The 23,896-nt window shown below is 41.1% G+C and overlaps 1 protein-coding gene across 7 annotated transcripts in view; it reads left to right on the top strand.

The window, feature by feature from the left end:
- The first annotated feature begins 240 nt into the window (after positions 1-240).
- BIRC6 (baculoviral IAP repeat containing 6) overlaps positions 241-23,896 on the top strand; it is a 168,878-nt gene continuing 145,222 nt past the window's right edge. For all 7 annotated transcript variants that reach the window (XM_072140848.1, XM_072140851.1, XM_072140850.1 and 4 more), the window contains exon 1: positions 241-747. In XM_072140848.1, the coding sequence (XP_071996949.1) occupies positions 333-747 (415 nt within the window). In that variant the 5' untranslated portion in view covers positions 241-332. The remainder of the gene's footprint in view (positions 748-23,896) is intronic.

Raw genomic sequence — 23,896 nt, 5'->3', positions numbered from 1 at the left:
TTTTACTCGAACAAGCAAATAAAAACTGCGTCACAATTGATGTGATTTATGGCGGATTCAATATGTTTCACTTCTAGAAACTGCACCTGAATACAACCTGAGGAGACGTGACAGCCGCAGTGTAGTGACAGTGCGCTGATACCCGGCTTATAAAGTCTGAGTCACTCTGTCATTGTCTTCTCAATAAAGCTTGACCTGACAAGCATAAAAAAAATAGAAAGCTCGATCTGTCCTCCTCCTGGCCGCGCATACGTACGGAACACGGCCGTCAGTTGTCGTCACTTCCGCGGTCTCCTCCTCCTGTCCGTGCGGCTTCCTGGCTGCTGCCCCGGATGGTGTATAGCGGTAGCGGAGCTGCTGCGGCTGCTGCTCTCCTGTCACCTGACGCAGCGGCCGGCGGCCCTCTTCCTCTACCTCCCTCTCATCCCGCTCCTGTGCTGGAATCCTCTTCCTCCTGCCCCCGCACCGCCAGCTTGTCAACCTCTCTGCCTCGCTCTTCCCCCGGCCTCCCCGCCCCGGTGTCCCGCCCGGACGGGGCCCGGCTGCCGAAGATGGCGGCGGGGGCTGCGGCGGGATCCTCGGAGTGGTTGGTCCTCAGAGATGGATGTCTACGTTGTGACGAGCAAGGTGTGAGCAGTCTGTCCTATCATCCGGCGCTCAACGCCATCCTAGCCGTCACTACACGGGGCAGCATCAAAGTCATCGATGGCACGTCAGGGGCCATCCTCCAGGCGTCCGCCGTACACGGTGAGTGCAGAGCCCGGGCCGCCGGTGATGTGCCTGCCCCTCTCAGTACACGGGGGCATAGACTGCCATCAATGGCTGATGTCTGTACACAGCGCAGTGTCATCCCTGTCATCCCCATCACTGGTTGTGATCATAGTCTGTAGCAGGGGATCCTGTGAGCCATGATGGGTCATGATACATCCTCATAGATGGGACATCATGGATCGCAGTCACTATTACTAATGTAAAGAGGAACAGGTCCCATGTCCCCGCTTATATATTTATAGTGGTTGGAGGAGATCCTTGTCATCAATAAAATGGATTTCTTTAAGTATTTTGATTTTGGGAAGAAATGGATTTGATGAGAAGTGAAATAAAGTTGAGTGTCCCTCCATAGACACTGAACAGAGAACCTCTGCCATTATGCATCTTCCAGGGTCACTGTCATTATACTTCTCATTGGAGAAGCGCAGTTTTATGTGTGATAAGGAGAGCGTTCATGGCAAGGACTTGGATCCTTGTAAGTGATAATGGGTGACCTGGAAGGCGTGCATTCCTGACTCTAGTCAGATTTATATCACTGTTGGGTATTACTTCCAGGTCGCACTTATAAGCAAGTAGGACTGGATCCCCATTGGTGAGAAATTAAAAAAAATGCTCATGTGGCGTCATGTTGACATTTCTATAACAAAAAGGTGTTTTTTTTCAGATCTCCTTTTCACAGAAGGAGATGTTTATCCATGATGATCACTTACTATAAAGGTTTCCTGAAAGGATAGCATTTATAGGGAAGGGAGCTCTGGGTAGGTGGGGGGGGGGGGTGGTATAGCACTTTTTGGTCAGTAAAGACCACTTTAGAGCCACATTCACTCCTCAGCTTTCTTCACAATTTACATCGATTTCTGATTTTGGCCTGCAAATTCTAATGCAGAATACGCACCTGAATACACAAGTGTGAAAGTGACCTAATGCATGAGATTAACGTCCAGTACGCACCTACGTTTAGTACTGATGGCAGTGATGCCAACGAAAGCCGTTAAAAGTCCTTTATAGTCAATGCATTAACAGATCCAACTTCTATTTTCGTTCTAGTGATGGAAGAGAGCAGTCGGAAAGTAAATGTGAACTGTCTAACTCCCCGACCCTTCCCTTCATTGGCCGCAAACAAAATTGGGCGTGCACAGCTAACTGGTCTATAAACCGTCCCACACAAACATGTGTGGGACATTATAAAAATAAACATGCAAGAAAAGGAGTGTGCTACCACGGGCCTAAAATATAATGCAATAAATTTTATTCATAAAAGTACTCAAAATACCAACATTTAAAATCAATTAAAAGTATACCAATACTACACAAAACAAAGGAAGAAGAAAAATGAATACTAGTTTTCTCCCTCCACCACACTGGTCCAAATGTATTGGGATAGATGAATTAATCATACATCAAAAGGTAAGTACCTATATCAACCCAGTGCGGTAGCTACAATCACAGTATGTGCAAGTTTGTGTGTGCAAATACACCAGTGACCTAATGACTACCCTACAACTGTATCACATGTGTATATATAAAGTGCACGTGCTGGATATCCTTTCCTGTATGGACAAGAAAATACAGATGAACAAACCAAGGATTGCCATGTGCCAGGCCTAGCACCTAGGTACAAGCAACAGAACAAACATGTGAAAGGGTATGAGGGTTACCCCTGAGGAAGTCTCTTTTTAGCTACGACACGAGCGGGGTGCCTTATGGGCTGTCCAAGGTGTAGTGTTGGTGGGACTCGGTGCCCTTTCACATGGTAACCCTTGGTTTGTTCATCTGTATTTTCTTGTCAATACAGGAAAGGATATCCAGCACGTGCACTTTATATATACATGTGATACAGTTGTAGGGTAGTTAGCAGGTCATTGATGTATGATGCACATACTGTGATTATGGCTACCGCACTGGGTTGATGTAGGTACTTGCCTTTTGATGTATGATTAATTTGTCTAGACCAACACATTTGGTCAGGGGTGGTGGAGGGAGAAAATAAGTATTAATTTTCTTCTTCCTTTGTTCTGTGTAGTTTAATTGATTTAAAAGTTAGTATTTTGTGTACTTACAATAAATTTTATTAATTCGTGAAGTATACCTTGGGCCCGTTGTAGCACACTCCTTGTCCATGGTTGTCGGCTAAACCTTGTTCTGGACAGCTTCTAGATATTGTCCACTATTGGCTTGTCACATACTGTTAGCACTTATTTTTACCACTTCTTCTTTACTCAAAAAGTAATGAAATCAAGGCCCTTCATAAAATTGTTTTAATTTGATTTTGTCACTAATATTTGATTCTAAACCACCTGCAGGTTCTTATGGACCGGTGATTTAGTGTCCCAAGTAACTATTCTATTCTGCTTAATCGCAATTGGTGAAAAGTACAACTCGCCCACTCTACTTCACATTGGATGTAAGCCACAACTACACAGTGCAATGGGAAGGATCCTGCTAGGACTGCTTGTATGTTACAATGCTACAAATACAAAATTAATACAGAGTTTTCCAGCGCTATGATTTAAATCTTTTGGAATCGTGATTTAAACATATTTTAAAATGCATATCCACCACAAAGTAGTGCTAGCTGACACTTTTCAGTCCCAGAAAAATAGTTCCGTTAGTCTCATGCCAAGACTGAGGGCACAAAGTTTACTGCCTGAATCGCATCGGCTAGCCCTACTTAGAGGGGGATATGTATTTTAGATAGTTTAAATAAAGATTCAATATTTTTTTTTTTTTTTTTTTACCCCAGTTCTGGGAGGTTATTTCTTTTTTGTATATTCTAACAATAATTCTACACAGCCATATTTTTTTGGGGCTCTGTGACGATTGGGTTTTTAAAACTTTTGGATTGTCATAAGAACCAGGATTAATAATAGTTTAATTGCAGACACCTGTGATAACTGTTACAGCTGATTATTGTAGCATAAAGCTACAGTACAATAACTTGCCAACATCCAGAGGTCCGTTTGTAGTAGGGGTCATATTTAAGTCGGGGACCGCCTTTATATTATACTGTAATATATCATGGACTAAAAATTAATATAAGCTCATACTTGATTTTTCACTTCTTGCTGCTGTCAGCGCAATCTAGTCATTGTGTTCTTTTCTAATTCACTGCAGCAGAGATGTACAGAATTTATTAAGGGTGAAAACTGAAATTAATGAATTTTCTGGTTGTGAGGTCCAAAACTTGCATGACAAATACCCTAATGACATAGGATGGGGCTAAGTTGACATCAGATTTCTCCTTTTTCTGTCACTATTTTGGTGCAGTAGCACTTGTTAGTTTTTGTTATAATGGATGGACACCCGATGGGAGGTTACGTTCTGTAGATGTTACCCTATTGGGGGAATGGAAGTTGAGTGGAAGACTTTCTGTTAACTTTCAGTATTATGTTCCCATTGGGCTATTATTTTTATACTGAAAAAGCATAACAGAAATTATAGCGCTGGATTAAGCCAGGCCTTAAGCACACAGCTGGGTGGAGGAGGAATGGGGTGAGTTGAGTGGCTTGATTACAAGGCTGAGACTGTGTGCTCACTACACTGAGTGGGTGCCATAGACCTAAATGGGCCTGTGACCTGTCCACAAACTTTAAATCTCAAAATATTTATAGTTGGTCTTTCAACCTCCGCTGTGTGCATCTAATTACAGACACCATCACCAATCTGGTGTGCTACATAGTAGCTGTGTAAGGGATTGTAGCCTGGAGAATGAAGGGGATGTTGCCCTATTGGACTCCTTGATAATATTAAAAAGTTATTATTTCCAACATTTATTGCATATTCACAGGACACTCATAGCCAACAAATATGCAATAAGATCTTAAAATGAGAAATCCTTTTATGATAACGTAACTGAGTATTTGACCAGCCTGTTTGAGATCTCCAGAAAAACATGTGAAATCTTTGGAAAACAATTTTCATATACCCTTCTAGGGAATTGCTAGGGTCTTACCTCTTTGCCTGTTGTGGTGTAAATTTAACACTTACTGTTTTCTATCAGCACAATGTAATGAATGAGTAGGAAAGTCCCCATAGTGTAATATGGCAGTATATGATAGGATTGATCAGACAACCTAGGGTTAATGTAGGTCGCACAGTCTTAAAAATGATCGCAATAAAAAACGCCACCAGACGTCCCAAAAAATGACACCACACACAGCTAGCTTTGTACACCAAAGTATGAAAAAGTTATTGGTGCCAGAAGATGGCAAAATGAAAAAATATATATTTTTGTACAGGAGGTTTTAATTTTTGTAAATGTATGAAAACATTATAAAACCTATACAAATTTTGTATCCCTGTAATCGTACCGACCCAAAGAATAAAGTGTCATTTGGGGCCCACGGTGAAAGCTGTAAAATCCAAGCTCACAAGAAAACCGCTCAAATGCGTTTTTTTTTTTTTTTTACCATTTTCACTGCGTTTTGGAATTTTTTTTCCCGCTTCCCAGTACACGGCATGGAATATTAAATACAGTCACTATGAAGTGCAATTTGTTACGCAGAAAATAAGCCGTCACAGAGCTCTTTATGTGGAAAAATAAAAAAGTTTTTAGATTTTTGAAGGTGGGGAGTAAAAAAAATAAAAAGGGCCAGGTTGTTAAGAGATTAAGGTTGTAAACCCAGAAACCCAGGCAGGATACCTTAGATTACTTTAGATATTCTATTAGTTAAAATAGTTTACCTTACAACCCTATAAATAAACTTGATCTTATATTACCTGTCATCAGTAGGGGTGTGTCCTACTCGACTGGTCCCTCCCATCTACACCTCCCCATGTCTCGGCATGTCATGTGACCAGGGTGACATCAACAGAGGTCCTTTAGCCCAATAACCTTGGCAAACTTTAAACCAGGAGGCTGCTGTGATTTCATGAGATCAGATACATACATGTCAATAGCTCTAAGTCAATGTTCCACATGGCAGTTCTGTAATACTGAGACTCGTCAATCAGGAACTAGGAGCCAGGGCAATTCAAGTAACTCATGAATATGCAGGGCTTCCTAGTACTCCAGTAGTGACATTGGACAGCTTAGTTGTGTATAAGATTACAAACTTTACAAATCTATCTATCTGATGCTTTTGAATTAGTTTTTAATTATTTTGGGTGGGTTAATTTGCATTACAGGTTTCTCTTTAAAGGGAAACTGTCACCAGAAACCTGTCGCCAAAAACTTTACCTAGCTCGCTTCCAACCAATTGTGTCCCCTGGATGTGTTCATCAGAGCCAAGTCCCCTACCCCGCGTGTGTAAAATGCCCTTCTTCCTCCCTGTAAGGTTTTTTTTTTTTTACAATTTTGAAGGAAGACAAGCAATCTATGCAGGAGGGCGAAGGGCTTCCACTCCTCTCTATGACCTAGGTGCCATCGCTTAATAACATTTGCAGCACTAATGGAGCCTGAGTCATACAGAAAGTTTATTATTATTGTTATTATTATTCTGTGCCACTGGGGGGAATGTGCATATTGTGAAGCTTTCACGGAATAACTTTTTAAAATATGTCATTCATGTCTCTATCAACCAAAAAGGTTCCTTACTCTTTCCATTCATATTTCGCTCTCCACCTTCAAAAATCTATAACTTTTTAATTTTTCTATTTTTCTATTTAGAGCTGTGTGAGGGCTTATTTTCTGCATAACAAATTTCACTTCCTAATGATGTTAGTTACTATTCCATGCTTTGTACTGTAAAGCTGTATAAAAAAAATTCCAAATGTGATCAAATTGGTGAAAAAACTACTTTGCGTCACTTTCTTGTGGGCTCAGTTTTTACGACTTTCACTGTGTGCTCCAAATGATACAGTACATCTATTTTATCCATTTTCAAAAATTAAAACATGTGTACGAAAATCAATTGGTTTCCCCTTCTTCTGATGCTAATAACACTATCATATTGTGTTCAGAGGTATGTGCCCCTTCTAGCAGGATCCACACTTCTTTTAGCTGCTTATGCCCTGTTTTATAAGAAACATTGTGCAAATTAAGCCTGAGGGGTTCCAGGGTCCATTAACACCTATGATGCCTGAAGCCCCTCGGGCTCATTTGCATGATTTTAAAAAGCTTTTTTTTTTTTTTTAATGGGGAAAAAAGGGACATAAGCAGCTAAGAGTGGATTCTGCTATAGCGGGCACACACCATTATGTCAGCGTGCTTGGTTTACAAAGTACAAAAACTTTTGCCTAACTCTGCACTAAGCAAAAATAAGCAGTTCTCTAATTTACTATAATTAGCTATCTGCAGGAGGCTTGTTGGGATGGTCTGTAGGGCCTGTAGTGATGTCACAAGCATGTGACTCGTCACATGCTTCAGATCGGCCAATTCCAAACTTAATCTCCTCTTCTGGCTCCAGTGGGTAGCGCTGATGTCACAACCAGGAAGTTGTCGCCTACATAAGAATTGCCTGAATTTGAATCTAATTTTATTTATACCAGAAATATCTCAGGCTAGGAACAAGCCAGCAGCATGATACTGCTTGGAATTGTTATAAGTCTCTCTCCAGTTGTGCTAACACTTTAATCCCTGTGGTAGATGTCCTTTTTTAATAATGTTTTTCAAATGGTTTTTATTTGAGCTAAGATGCAATATTCCAGCTTGGCCACTACCATGTGTAAGGAGCTTCTTTCTTCCAGCTCAGTACATTGTGCAGTTCCAGCAGACATGGCTCCTGATCTCATCTCATCTGTGGAAGTGTCTAGTCTTGGGTCCCACCAATTCATATGATAATTCCTCTATCTTATTCTTTGACAACTCCTTTTGAGGTTTTAGTTACTTCTGTTGATCACCTTTTGAGTCATAAAAGCCATATTTCTAAAGAGATTTGGATAGATCACATTCACGAAATCTCTGTTAACACTGACATTGTGGGTAACTTTTGCATCGGGTTCCACAACACTTTGCCTGGTCTTGTTGACGTGTAATAATTTATCTTAAGACTCTCATAATGTTGTCACTGGTGGTAGGATTGAAAGATGCTGGATATTGAAATAAGAATGTGGCCAAAAAAATGTACAGAATTTAAATCAATGACTACTGATAAGCAGCAACTGATTTTTGGGGAAAAAAGCTGTTGTTTTTCTAATCCTGTACAACCCCTTTAATAAATGATGTGCTCTCTCTCCAATATCATTGGTGCAAAACACACCTTTATAAATAAATGCAGGCCATTGTAGGTTACTATAGTACTTAAATGATACTTAGTGGTGCTGCTGTTCATATGTTGCCATCTAATACAGAATGTATGACTGGGCAGAATGTCTTTCTGTTCTAGTTACAGCTTTGGCAGGAACACAAGAAAGCATGGTATATGACAGTATGTAAGGACCTGGCAGATCAGTCGGTATGTGACATCTGTTAGCAGTAGGTAATTGTGGTTGCTGGTAGGGTGTGGTATCTGAAGAAGTGCATTTAAGGTCAAGAGCATCACGAGTGTCATGTGCAGCTTATAGGCTTGCTGACCTCCTGACGAAGCATCTGTGCGAAATGCGCACCAGGGTGTATCTTTCGGCCTTCCCTCTGACTGCTCTTTGCCTGCCTTTCACTATGGGTGACATGGATTCCTGGAACCTTTGACACCGGAAGGTACCTCCGGTTTATTTAATCATCGGTGTTCATTGAACTATTGTCACTTTACCCCTATTTTTGTCCTATTGTCGGATATATTACTTTTCAATATTTAAATTCGGCACGCTTTGACTCCAGGGCATACGCAGGGGGGGGGGGGGTCGTGGGTACTCTGTGTTTGGTCCAATTTTCCATCTGGGACAGCCTGTTTTCCCCCCATATGTGGCTTCCCATGAAGACAACTTTAAATATACATAGAGAATGTGTTATTTTGTTATCCTAATTCGCTGTTATTAACAAAAATACAGCTTTTCAGATGTAATTCCAACCCGTTCTTATCAGTCATGTTAGTCGGGTTGCGTCTCGACCTGACCCTGAAACTTCTGACTTCAGGGTTGGGTAGACATATTGTTCTCCTCTCTGACGCTTCAGTTTGCTCCTCTCTGCTTCCGCCCATCCCCTTGCATTCCAAAAAGAGCTCATGCACACAACCGCACTTCTTGCCGGCTGCGTGAAGAGAGTAAATCTAGAAGCTACAGGCAAATGAGGTCTTTATCCAGGGGAGGGAGGCACATCACTGCTGATGGTACATGTTATGGCTGAGATAGCAGAACTGAGAATGTCAATGTGTGTTATATGCATCTCATGGATCTCCTAATCTCTAACCTCTCTTTTTCTATGTGTCAGATACTAGTGAATGTTCAGAAGTTAAATGAAAGTGTATATAAACCGGAACCCTGATAAACGAAGCACATTGTCGATACACATCATTTCACAGCACTAGAGGGATCATAAAGTGTTTGCTTAGAGAGTCCGCGACCACATTGGAATTTTACACTGACCAGCCTAGGGAGTGATAGGAGCTAAAACTGCAATTAAACTGAGTACAATTGTCGGTCCAGAGTTTTGGTATAGCCACTCTTCCTGTCCTCCCTAACCACTGAGATTTCATCATTTTGGTGGCCCTGGTTACTGAGAGGAGTGGTGATTTCCAATAAGCTGATACATGCATTCTAGCAGCCATAAATATGAATGGCACAAATTGTGTGTCTGGTTCTGGAGTCAAACAAATTTGGCAAGGGCTATAGGGGTGCAAAGCACTGTCAATACCAGGAAGATAATACTATTCCAAAAGTACTTGATTCTAGGACAGGTCCACCGGATGTGTAATGGTGTCCCTGTTTCACCACAGCCTCTAAAAGCAGAGGGGGGAGGCTGTTTGGAAAAATATATGAATTCTGGAAGGAACTAGGTGTGTCCTATGTAGCTCTGCCCAGATCACGTTATGGCTACTTACTGCTACCATCTCGCAGCAGTGCTGCCATGTTTGTAGGGTCATCTGTATACCTAGATCTCTTTGCCAGTTTAGCATAAATGGAAGTTTCTTTAGGGGGGATGATTAAATGTAGTATAAAGTAAGAAAATAATTCTTGGTTCTTGCATCGTAGGGGGTCATAGTGGGGAGTTCCGGGGCAGTGCTCAGTCAACGGGCAAACTGCAGTATTTGACATGACACAAAATATTCTTATTGGAGAAAGTTGTCTTTCGATAAATCTAGTGGCTGGGATGACGCCGCCGAGGAAATGCTTCAAGCGATCCAGTCTCTTAGCTTTCCACCATAGGTAGGAGTGAGGATGGGCTGACGGGCAAAGCTCCTATGTGGGATAATGGGTAGAAGTCTAGATGGGAAATTCGCAAGAAGGTAGAGCAGAGTCATAGTGAGTCTTAAAGAATAGAAGGTGTAGGTGGTGGTAGCATGAACATCGGGAGGAAGAGCGCCTTGGTCCCAGAAAGCATCTGGCAAAAAGTGGAAGGTTGTGGAAGAGTAGATTCAATATTTAAAAATAAGAAAAACTAGGGCTACTCAACGGATTCCACTTAAGCCAATGGGGTTCCTAAAACTGTGCTCATGGGAAATCTACAGTATCAAAGACAAAAATAAGCAAAACTTGTAACCGTGTCCAGAGCATACTCCAAGTGCTCTGGACACTTTATTACATGTTCAGATTCAATATTAACCCATAAAAGGGCAAATTGGCCAGCATTCACGGTAGTCATTTGGGCTAGTTGGTTGTCTTGATCCTTTTACAGGCAAGAAAGGTTTCCTAGACGTTGTAATAAGCACAGACTGACATGTATAACATTTGTCGTATAGTGTCATCTTAGGAATTTGTCTTTAATGGGAAATTAAAAAATAACACTTAAGTCTTAAAAAAGTCTTCATCTTGCCCACCAACGTCTATTTATTAGAGCTGATGCATTATTGGTGGGGATTGTAGAAGATGTAGGCTCCCCAGTGCTCCTTGACATGTAGGGCATATATTGTATTATTATTTTAACAATCAACTGTTCAGTGTTTTGCTGCATAAATAGTTCCATGGTAGTGGTTTTTTTACATTTTTTATTTTGGCTTGAGCAGTGCAGTCAGATTTTACATAAAGAGCATGAGGGATAATGGATAAGTGGTCAGAGCTAAAATGTTCAGATACTTATGGGAACAGTCTTGTGCACGTTGCTGCTCCATTCACTTTTACAGGTCTGATGGAGTTGGTCAAGCGGTGCTATTCAGCTTTTACACAGTGGTGTGCAGGCGTGTGCATCACTAGTGGCATAAGTAGTAGAACTCCACAGTCGCTTATACAACTTCCATTCCCCCACACTTAACTTGCCGGTATATCTCACTCTACACTTATTCTTTTTACATACTGTCCTTAGTCTTTTGCATGATTTTTAGATTTCCTCTGCTTTCTCTTTCTTGTTCTGTTTGCAATAACCTAATTTTGTTCTATTTTGTAAAGCTGCCATTTTTGAGAAAAAGTTTTAAAAATACTCGAATGAGCCTGAGGTGCTCTACAGAGCACCTCCAAGCTCCGCTGTACTGTAATTATTTATTCATGTCCCCGGCCTGACATAGAGGGTTGTAGCCTGACCCCAGCTACAGTGTGTTCAGAGAGCCTCTATTCCCATCGGTAGTGCAAGTAATGTTATTCTCACGCATGCGCAAGATTTGCAGAGTGAGACAGTGACTTCTGAGCTGGGTATATTGAGATGGCATGCACTTGTAGGAAGGCACCTCTCCTCGAGTATGTATGCCAAATGTTGTCTTGGGATTTCTATTCCTCCCCACTAACACCCCCCCCCCTTTCCACTATAATAAACACTATTCATCACTATTCATCATTTTTGCTTCCTTCACTTATTTTGTTATGCGTGTAAAGATGCATTTTCCATAGTACTGACGTTTTTGTTTCACGGCCTCCATTAAAAGTACTTGATAAACAGATTTTTATCACATTGTTATAAGACTTTCAACTTATTCAACAGTTTGACTTGCTTTGATTTTTGCTAGACATTATTCACACTAGAAGGGGTATTTTATTTTTGCTAATGTATAATTGATCAGCAGAAGCAATACCATCACCTGATACTGGTTTGGATGGCTAATATATACCAATAATGTCCTGCTGTGGTAACTTACCTGCACGCAAATGTGTCCAATATCGGCCCGCGAACAACTGACCCTGTGTCATTGGTATGTGAGTTCCACGGCTTCACACACTGCATTCAAGACCTGGGGCATTGTGCAACGCTCCAGACGTGATCCAGCCTTAATCACCAGAACTTGTCTGGCATATTGTTGTGATATGACAATGGCGCAGGCCACAGTTAATGTGCTGATGTGCAGTGTCCCCCATCCTAGCATCCATACATTCCCTGTATGTGTGTCTACAGGTTTTTTTTTTTTTAATTTATTTATTTTGTTCCTTTCGTGGTTCTGACTTTTTGACCATAAACAAACTAGCTCTGGAAACTTGATGGAAAAGAACCAAAAATATGTGTGAAGTTTAACTTCAAGGGATTTTCCTTATGATAGACTATTAGTATGTAAGCCCTGGTAAACCCCTATTCATGCCTTAGAGCCATTTCTGGCTTTCCGAGTCTTGTGGTACTTGGCTGCTGCTTTACAATGTTAGGTGGCTGTCACTGTTTTTTGCAAAATGCCATATAAGTTTATAGTTTATCCTTCATGATTGACATGTGTTTTTTGTTGTGTTTTAAATAAAGGCCCCAAATAAGGTCACAAACTAATTCTTATGACCTTAGACAGCTTACAAATAGAACAGTTTATCATTGTTTCTGCATTGAAATTTATGGAATCATTCTAGTTTTAAATGCGTTTAAAATATAAAACTATTAGAATCCCTCCATGAATCCACCTCATTTTCAAAAGTACGCCATTCAAATTATTAAACTTCTTTTAGGAAGATTTTGAACGCTGCATAGTAATTAAAACAAAATGGAGATGAAATTTAGAATGGTCTAATATTGTTTGTAGTAATAATAATTTACACATTTCCAAAAGAACTTGTGGAACATGTGGATGTTGTGTGGGCGCACAGCGACCGGCAAAATGAAAGGAGCTGCCAGTTCGATCTTAAATAACTTGGTGGATTTTAGTTTCCTCATTGGAAAATTTTAGTTTTTTCTTTGGTCATTTGTGGGCAATTTTTTTTTTTTTTTTTTCATGATGAGCTGTATTTTTCAGTAATACATTTTTGGGGCTGTTATGCCCCATTATTGACAACAACAATTGTTGGAATTCATGTTTGGAGTTCAACATGTATCTTAACCGGTTAAGGACCGGGCCCTTTCCCGTTTTTTCATTTCCATTTTTCACTCCCCACCTTTAAAAATCTATAACTTTTTTTTTTTTATTTTTACACGTAAAAAGCTATGTGACGGCTCGTTTTTTGCGTAACAAATTGCACTTCATAGTGATCGCATTGAATATTCCATGCTGTGTACTGGGAAGCGGGGAAAAAAATTCCAAATGCAGTGAAAAACCGCATTTGTGTCGTATTCTTGTGGGCTTGGATTTTACGGCTTTCACTTCATGCCACAAATGACGCATCTAATTTATTCTTTGGGTCAGTACGATTACAGGGATACCAAATTTGTATAGGTTTTATGTTTTCATACATTTACAAAAATTAAAACCTCATGAACAAAAATTTTTTTTTTTATTTTGCCTTCTTCTTGTGCTTATAACTTTTCCATACTTCTTCGTTGTATGAGTTGAGGGTGGTGTCATCTTTTGCGACTTTTGATGATGTTTTCAATGATATTATTTTTAGGATTGTACGACCTTTTGATCACTTTTTATAGAATTTAAAATTTCTTTTTTAAATGGCAAAAAAGTGGCAGTTTTGACTTTGGACGCGATTTTCTGTTACGGGGTTAAACGCAGTGAAAAACCGTTATTATATTTTGATTGATCAGGCATTTTCGGATGCGGCGATACCTAATGTGTTTATGATTTTTACTGTTTATTTATATCAGTTCTAGGGAAAGGGGGGTGATTTGAATTTTTAGGTTTTTTTTTATTATAATTTTTTTTTTTAACTTTTTTTTTTAATTTTTACTATTTTTCAGACTCCCTAGGGTACTTTAACCCTAGGTTGTCTGATCGATCCTACCATATACTGCCATACTACAGTATGGCAGTATATGGGGATTTTACTCCTCATACATTACAATGTGCTGATAGCACATTGTAATGAATGGGTTAACCCGAAGTAGCTTCGGGTCTTCGTGAGACCCGAAGCTACCATGGCGCCGCCATCTGTTTGAAGCCGCCGGCAGGAAAACACCCGGCACCGATCGTGGGTGTTACCGGTAAGCCTTAGACTTACCGGCTATGGAGAGGGCTCGGCCCGCGAACCCTCTCCATGCATCGGAATGCGACCGCCGCCGTGAATAGGTTAATAGATGTCTTATTTTTATTCTATGGGTCAGTATGATGACGTGGATATGTTTTACTAAATTTCTCACAAACCTCCAAATATGGGGGGGGAATCTTATTTACCACAGCTTCCCCCACTTGGATGATGACCCTTGACCCTGCAGAAGATCAGTTCAGCCACCAATCTCATTCCTCAATTAGACCTGAAGCATGCATATTATCATGTGCCAATTTAGCCACCGTCTCAGAAGTTTCTCAGATTTGCGCTTCCTTCGCTTCCAATACAGGGCCCTACCATTCAGTCTCATCAGCCCCAAGGACATTCTCCAAAATTGTAATAGAAGTGGTGGCCCATTATAGAACGAAGAAAGTCTAAATCATTCCATATTTGGACGATCTGTTAATCATAAGGACAAAAGAGGAATTGATTGCGCACAGAAACCTAACCGTTTCAACGCTATCACAGTTGGGATGGATTATCAACTGAGAGAAGTCCAGACTTTCACCCAGCAGGAAAACTTCTTTCTAGGGACACTATTAAATTCAAGCCTCCCAGATGTCCTTTCTTCCTGCAGAAAAAACATATTATGATGCAAAAAATAACAGCTTTTCTGGAACGTCAAAGCTGTACAGTGAGGCAATGAAGATCCTGGGTCATCTAGCTCCACTGTACACAGTTTATACAGGCAGTCACATAAGAACCTTCCAGAGATGGATCCTTTCTTCCTGGGACAAAAATCCTTTTCATCTGGATCGGAAGATACATCTACCGCCTTCCATAAAGTTGTCCCTAGTGTGCTACACCAATCGAAAAGAATTGACATTTAAAGGGGAAACAAAATGTAGCATGTTTTCTGAGTCGGATAATTGTAGACAAACACGGGTGGTCTCTGAACAATGAGATAATACAGAGGAGGGTAAATCCACCAAAGAGAATTTCAAAACGTACCCTTTCTTCTTGCTACACAAAGCAGATTATGTATCCCAGATGGATGCTTTCAGTCACAAATGGCATTCTCCCCTAATGTATGCTTTTCAGCCAACGGACAGAGGGAAGGTGATTGTAATAGTCCAATTCTGGCCGAAAAGAATTGTTTTTCCGCCCTTAAAGACTTATCAACAGCAGAACCAATACTACTACACCCCGGAAGGATATTCTTCATCAAGGGCTGGTATATCATCCAAACCCTCACTTTTAATCTTTTAGCCTGAATCCTTTTAAAATCTAGTCTTGTCAGAAAGGGGGATTTCTGCGTTAAAGGCAAAAAATATGGAAGAGATTTCTGTCTTTCCTCCTAATCAATTATCTCCCAATATTTCTCAGGTCTTGCAATTCCTACAAGCAGGATTTTAAAAAGGGCTAAAAACTAGTACGCTTAATGTGCAGATCTCGGTCTTATGGGCTTTCTTTGATGTATTGCTTGCAGAACACAGGTGGAAAGCTACTTCTAGATTAAGACCAAAGTTCAAACTAAAAATTCCAACTTGGGATCTTTCATTAGTCCCTCGAACTACTCGAGTCTTTTGAAGGCAATCACATCAGCTAAGGAACCCCATTTAAAATGGCTAGTGACAGAATAACAATAACACTAGATCAATGGTTCTCAACCTTTCTAATGCTGTGACCCCGCAATACAGTTCCTCATGCTGTGGTGACCCCAAACCATGCAACTCACAGTAAAAACACAGTAAAATTGCAGCTCCAATGGCTTTAAGCGAGACCCAGTTTTGGTCGTTCGACCCCCGCTGGGGTCCCGACCCACAGGTTGACAACCACTGCACTAGATAAAACTTTTGTTCCTAAGGTCTCTGATTTTCTTCGATTATCCTACCTTCCTTTTGCCAAGAACCAGAATCTCAACAAGAAGTTACATGGCAATCAAGATGTCAGAAGAGCGTTATTAAAATATTTAGAGCAAACCGAACCTTGTCGGAAAGACTGTAACATTCTCTTTCAGTATGGGGCAAAGAATAAAGGCAGAAAAGCATCCAAAGCCTCCATTGCAAAATGGATCCAGATGATCATAAAGGCAGCATATGCATCACAACATCTACTTGTTCCAGAATCAATAAAAGCACACTTGACCCGTGCTATGGAGACCTCCTGGGCAGAGACCAGAGGAGCCTCAATCGAAGAGATTTGTAGGGCTGCAACTTGGTGCAGCCATCTGACTTTTGTTCCCCCTTAAAAAGGATTATTTGTTATGTCTCCAAGTGGGGCCGTCATGGGGGACGCTGTGGTAAAAGTCGATTTATTCTAGCCGTTGATTTCTTTTCCATTGGTCCACTATGACTGCCCATGTATTTTCCCACCCTATGTTTCAATATATAATGTAACATGTTGTTATCTGTTATGTATGTGATCTAAACCTATGATAAATGGTTTGTATCCACTGGCTGGTTGTGTTATTGGAAGCCGCTGGTATGTGGATGCAGGAAGGGGGGCTATTTAACCTCTCCGCTTCCTGACCCTGCAGAGCCAAGGGTCGTCCTCCAAGTGGGGCCATCAAGGTGGACTAATGGAAAAGGAATAAACGATGAAAATAATTCAACTTTTTTGCATCGCAGTCTTCAAGTGACATAACTCTTTTACGGAGCTGCTTGATGGCTTGTTTGTGGCAGGAAATGTAATACTTTGCACCAGTATCACTCTGGAGTACAGGAGCGAGCAGCAGAGTAAATAAATGAAGCAGCACTCACTCTGGAGTACATATGGTTTTTTTAATCACTTTGTACAGGCAGTCCCCTGGTTACATACAAGATAGGGTCTGTAGGTTTGTTCTTAAGTTGAGTTTGTATGCAAGTCGGAACTGTATATTTTATCATTGTAATCCGAGCCAGAACTTTTTTGGTCTCTGACAATTGGATTTTAAAAATATTGTATTGTCATAAGAACCAGAATTAACAATAAAACTTTATTACAGACACCTGTGATAACTGTTACAGCTGTTAATTGTAGCCTAGGGCTTTTTTAAAACTATTTTTATGGCGTTCATTGTGCGGGTTCATTAATTAATTTTTGTTCTACATGTTGTTTATAGAAGCGGTGATACTACTATATGTGTGGGGATTGTTATGATTTTGACCTTTTGCACATATGTCATTTTATGTGTTAATGGGGATTTGCGGCATTTATTACTTATATGTTCTAGGAGAAAAAAAAAATTCCTTTTTATTTCCACCATGGGACATGAACAAGAAAAAATTTGATTGCTTTTTCATGATTATTTCCTAATTTATTGCAGGGTATTAGCATAGCATTGGCCAGGGTTCCCCAAACTACGGCCCGCTGGCCACATTCGGCCCGCGGACTGTTTCGATCCGGCCCCCGACGTTTGCCGCGGCAGCGCCGGGACCACGCGGCCTGCGACAGTCGGGCAGGAGCCTCTGTCCGTCTGGACAGGAAGCTCCTGCCCGTCGCTGTATAGTGCTTGATGCGGCCGGAAACGGCCGCTCGAGCACTATTACTGGAGCGATGTGGCCGGAATACAACCCCGGTGCACATCGCGCACCCCTTCCTTCCCGGACGCGGCAAGAAGATAGACGCGGCGGTGAGTACAGGGTTTTTATTTTTTTATTAAAATGGGCAGTAAAAAGGTTGTGGTGCGCGGGGGCCACTAGTTAGTTATGAGGGGCAGCTTAGGAAATAATTAATGGTGAGGGGCAGCTTAGGAAATAATTAATGGTATGAGGGGCAGCTTAGGAAATAATCAATGGTATGAGGGGCAGCGTAGGAAATAATCAATGGTATGAGGGGCAGCGTAGGAAATAATCAATGGTATGAGGGGCAGCGTAGGAAATAATCAATGGTATGAGGGGCAGCGTAGGAAATAATCAATGGTATGAGGGGCAGCGTAGGAAATAATCAATGGTATGAGGGGCAGCGTAGGAAATAATCAATGGTATGAGGGGCAGCGTAGGAAATAATCAATGGTATGAGGGGCAGCGTAGGAAATAATCAATGGTATGAGGGGCAGCGTAGGAAATAATCAATGGTATGAGGGGCAGCGTAGGAAATAATCAATGGTATGAGGGGCAGCGTAGGAAATAATCAATGGTATGAGGGGCAGCGTAGGAAATAATCAATGGTATGAGGGGCAGCGTAGGAAATAATCAATGGTATGAGGGGCAGCGTAGGAAATAATCAATGGTATGAGGGGCAGCGTAGGAAATAATCAATGGTATGAGGGGCAGCGTAGGAAATAATCAATGGTATGAGGGGCAGCGTAGGAAATAATCAATGGTATGAGGGGCAGCGTAGGAAATAATCAATGGTATGAGGGGCAGCGTAGGAAATAATCAATGGTATGAGGGGCAGCGTAGGAAATAATCAATGGTATGAGGGGCAGCGTAGGAAATAATCAATGGTATGAGGGGCAGCGTAGGAAATAATCAATGGTATGAGGGGCAGCGTAGGAAATAATCAATGGTATGAGGGGCAGCGTAGGAAATAATCAATGGTATGAGGGGCAGCGTAGGAAATAATCAATGGTATGAGGGGCAGCGTAGGAAATAATCAATGGTATGAGGGGCAGCGTAGGAAATAATCAATGGTATGAGGGGCAGCGTATATTTAAAATAGTTCAGTAGGAGTGCAGTATATTAAATAAATAATTGAGGGGGTCCCAGTGTATTACAGATGCGGTCACATGTACCGCAATTTAATTTTAAACTTAAGTCCGGCCCTCCAACGGTCTGAGGGGGACAGTGAACGGCCCCCTATATAAAAAGTTTGGGGACCCCTGGCATAGGCATTAGTATTAGCACATGCATAGGCTGACACTGTGTCTAAGCAGCTGCCTGCGGACAGCCCTAGAGTGCTGTTTGGACCTGAGGACTGCCATAGAAACAATCGCTGCCCCCTGAAGACGGTGAAGACAATTGCTAAATCAAAGTCCAGCTTTAAAAAAAAACAAACAAACAAAAAAAAACATCCAAGTAAAAGCCAAATTATCCAAAAATAATTTTGCAGTCCTTTTTTTCCTTATGACGTAAAGCTAGCATTTTGAACTTTATTTATTTATTTTTTTTGGAAAAGTGAAGCCATACTAAGGAGTATCCAGGCAGGTCCCAAAGACTTCACCAAGATAAACACTACACTTGCCAGTCTTTAGGTTTCTTATCTTTTCTGCTGTGTAATCATGACAGACTACATTTTTAAGTTTTTCCTTTTGTAGTACTTCATTCTAGAAGGCTCCAATTGGTCCGTCACCACTTGTACTTTTTATCTGAGGAGTAAATGTCAAACAAATTACGGTAAAAAAAAGGAGTAGACGATGGGGCTTAAATCGCCAAAATATCAGCTCTGTGCAGTCAATGGGGGATATTTCTTTTAAGACTTGTAATCGAGTTTTCTCGACCGGAATTCTTTGAGAACCATCAGGAATTGCTATTATATTCCTCCTTGCGCTAAGTAGTCGTAGAGGGGGATGAAGGTGGCCATTATTTGTGGAGTAGCCTATCGTAGATCAGTCCACCTCGAGCCTACACTCTAGCTATAACCTGTACTTGTTCTCGTGAAGATTATAGTGCAATTCTAGCCAGAAATAAAAGAAAGCAGCCTCTTGATCTAGCTGGAGGGGTGGAGCTTAAAGGGGTATTCCCATCCGGCATTTAGATTTAATTGAATTAATTTGCCATATGTCAATATTTCTTCAATTAGATGTTATTAATAAACAATGTTCCTGTGTGAAGATAATTTCTCATAAATGTACTCATGTTGTCCCTTAGAAATTAGATGGCCTCCTTGGTTACGGCTACGTCTGCTGGAGTGATTGCACAAAGAAACAAAAGTTTTTTTGTATATGAAATGTCTGGGGGTTACTGTATGGCCTACAGCCATCCTGTGGTGATGATCCCTGAATCCAGGGGGTCAGGCAGGACTCAATTGCGCATGTCTGACCGCCGCCGCTGCCAGAGTGTGGGGTAGTCGTATCTGAGGAAGCTGATCTTGTTCCTAAGGGACAGCATGGCTACATTTATGATAAATAATCTTCACACTGGAAGTGGTTTTTTTTTTTTTTTTTTTTTTTTTAAATATATAATATCCAATTGAAGAAATGTTCACATATGGCAAATCCATTAAATTAAATGTAAATGCCCAGGTGGGAATACCCCTTTAATCATAAACTGCCGCACCGTGCGCCAGCATTTCATATATACCTCCTATTTAGTAAATTAATCTATGATAGGACTCTGTCTGCCCCATCTTGTTAGTTAGTAGGCCACTGACCACTTGTGAAAAACTGTTTTGGGTTTTTGTTATAAACTTTTAAATTTAATGTGTGAAGATTTTATTAGATAAAATGACATTAAAATGCAGTGTTTAGCTAAAAATATTTATGTACATGTAAACAACAAATGCATATTTAAAGATAAAAGCCCAGACATTCTTTTTACAGTGACAGATTGTGAAGCCGATATTTACTAGTAAAATGGTTCCAAATTAAGTGTTTTTCTGGGCTATTTTTATCGTTGCCCTTTGAATTCCACCTTATTTCAGGTAGATGTGATCATGTGCGGAGTGGGAGGGCGCTTGGAAAAATAACAGCACAAAACACATTGCACAATACCTTTCACTGGAGTAGAAAATCTGTGTCCTGATAAATGTAATGCACATAAGCGTCCCATAAAAATCACAAGCTGAGCGGTTTGTTTTCCAAACAAACCGCATACTGGTTTTCGTTTTGCCTTCTTCGGCTTGCCTCTAACTTTGGTCCTGTCTTTGGTAATTGAGTCACTAGAGCCTCCATCCAGAAGTAAAAGTAGTCTTTAGTTTGAAGGTCTAAACACACCTGCATGCGATGACCTCGGTAATCACTAGAAATATTACAAATTCATTTCCTGACAATTTGTCTTGTGTATATCATACCATACATACCCTACCATACAGGCGCTTTCCTCAAGGCACAAAATAATAAACAACCAAAAAAAAAATCTTCTTTGCACACTTCTGGCAGTTCCCAGATTTAAGGGTCTTTCAAGACTTTTTAAATGCAGCTATAACAAAAACCAAAGGAGTTCTACAATCTCCATTTTCATTGGCTACATACAACATACATTCACCGGCCACTTTATTAGGTACACCTGTCCAACTGCTCGTTAACACTTAATTTCTAATCAGCCAATCACATGGCGGCAACTCAATGCATTTATGCATGTAGACATGGTCAAGACAATCTCCTGCAGTTCAAACCGAGCATCAGTATGGGGAAGAAAGGTGATTTAAGTGCCTTTGAACGTGGCATGGTTGTTGGTGCCAGAAGGGCTGGTCTGAGTATTTCAGAAACTGCTGATTTACTGGGATTTTCACGCACAACCATCTCTAGGGTTTACAGAGAATGGTCCGAAAAAGAAAAAACATCCAGTGAGCGGCAGTTCTGTGGGCGCAAATGCCTTGTTGATGCCAGAGGTCAGAGGAGAATGGGCAGACTGGTTCGAGCTGATAGAGAGGCAACAGGGACTCAAATCGCCACCCGTTACAACCAAGGTAGGCAGAAGAGCATCTCTGAACGCACAGTACGTCGAACGTATAAAACCCCTGTGCAGTGGGAGCACATGGTCCAGACTTCATGGTCTTTCCACAGAGCAGAGTCTGTCTTTGAGAGCACATGCTCTTTACCACCAGGTCTCTAAGCACATGGACTTAGTGAAAAGAGACGGTGCACAAGCGCACCTTCAGTGCTGTCACATAACCCAGAGTTGGGAGACTCTAATCCAGAGCTGCAGCTTCCACAGTTTGGACACAGCTCCATCTCTTTTTTTTTCCCAACCTGCATCTACTATCAGGCTTCTGCACTATTCCTGAGGACTCTCTCCACGATCATTCCAGTACCAGAATCTGCTGTTGACTGTTTAGGCCCGTTGCCTGCTTCCTGTTGTTCAGTAAAGAACCGTGAGTTAATTTGCACAATGTTGCCTATATCTGATCCCTGGATACGGCTGTCTACCACGGGCTTCCCCATCCATTACCCAGGGACCTATCTTACCGACACGCAGGGATTGCCCCAGGGAGAGCTAGTACATCAGCCTCTCCCTCCATATTTCTTGCACACACCACCTGCTGAAGACCTGCCAGGCTGTAGGTCAGCCCTCTGGTCTCCATAGCAACCGTCAGCCGGTATTCTGGGCCCAGGCTGCCTCCACGCCCCAAGAAAAGGCTACCCCCTGGTGCGGGATGTTGCAATTGATTGTGCTGGGACAACCCTCCTGTGCTTGCACTTTGTGGACTTGTTTAATGAATGGTTTGCAGACCGTGTTCTCAATAATCACTTCTAGTTTGGGTGTCTATGTAATGACTATATTGCGTATTACTTCCAAATACCCTGGCTTGACACGCTATATGTAAAAAATCCTTTTCAGGGTTTTTGAGAAGGGGTGATCTAATCCCTGTGATTTTGAGCGCGTGTCAAACCAGCGCAGCTTATAGAAATTCCTGCCTGTGTCTGCTATTGTAATGTCTCCCCTGGAAATCTGTTGTTTATCCTCTTAATGTAACCAGCATACTGTGAATCACCGTATGCTGACATGGAATTGCATATAATCTTCACAAAACGGGTGCCTCCCATAGAGATCTTTAGACTGTACCAAGCACGCAATTGGCTTTATTAGTTGAATATTAGCAAGAACTTTTTTTTAGAAAAGTTTCCCTTGTTCATGTACAAAAATATATTTTATTGGCATATTTTTAACTTAAAACTGCCTTAAAATGACAATTTTAGAACTAAAATTTTAGTATTGATGACCTGAGTGTAGATTAACTCCTTCCTGATGATGCCCCCCGCCCCCCATTTTAAAAATCCCTAACTTTTCTATATTTCCTTGTACAGAGCTTCTTAAGGGCTTGTTTTCTGTGTAACCCTTTGTACTTCCTAGTGGTGGTTAATTTTTGATGCCTTGTACTGGGAATAAAATTTGAAATGCAATGAACTTTAGTGAAAAACGCTTGCGCTACATTTTCTTGTAGACTTTTAGCATTCAAAGTATGCTCCAAATGACACCTCCCCTTTATTCTTTGGGTCTGTGCAATTACGGGAATACCAGATTTATTTGTACAAAAAATAACTCGTATAGCTGTATTCTGACACTAATAACTTTTTCATGCTTTGGCATATAGAGCAGTGTAAGGTGTAATTTTTAGCAGGACATGACTTTTTCATTGCTATCTTTTGATCACTGTTTTGTCATTTTGGATATCTACCACCAAGTTTACTGGTGGCACTGTCACCAAAGTCATGCTTGTTAAGGGGTTAACTGGCACCAGTTTTCTTAAGCATCTATTACACCAAAAAAATCAACTTTATACACGTTATTACTATGGTAACGGAGCAGGGTAGCTTGTTACATAATCACTGGGAGCAGAGCATAAGAGGGAGGAGGAGTTACTGACAGCTAAAGGCTCATGGGACTTGTAGTTTCCACTGGCAGCCATCTTGGTGCTAACTCTGCCTACTTTAGAGAGGTCATAAAATTATGTAAATCATAAAATCCAACTAAGCTTGATTTAAGTCCATTTTGTGACTGATCCAAAAACCCATGCTGCTATAAATAAATGAATATAACAAAACTCAGTCATTAGACGTTCATATTCCCAGAGTATCTCTTTAAGTGCCAGCACCGATCGGGGCTGGTTGCTGCTGTGCGTGTCCAATATACTTTGCGTCCATTCCTCATGGTTTTCTAGATATCTGCTATTTATCATTTAACAGGAATCTTCGTTTATTTCCTGTGGATAAAAAGTGGTCCATGGTAATGTGATGTCACTCTGGTGCATGGCTCATTGATTGCTGTAACGAACCATGTACCAGTGTGACATCACATGATCA

Source organism: Engystomops pustulosus, chromosome 3 (genome assembly GCF_040894005.1).
Source record: "Engystomops pustulosus chromosome 3, aEngPut4.maternal, whole genome shotgun sequence".
NCBI lineage: Eukaryota > Metazoa > Chordata > Amphibia > Anura > Leptodactylidae > Engystomops > Engystomops pustulosus.
The sequence above is the reverse complement of the archived record's forward strand: the minus strand, read 5'-3'. Positions and strand labels throughout refer to the sequence as shown.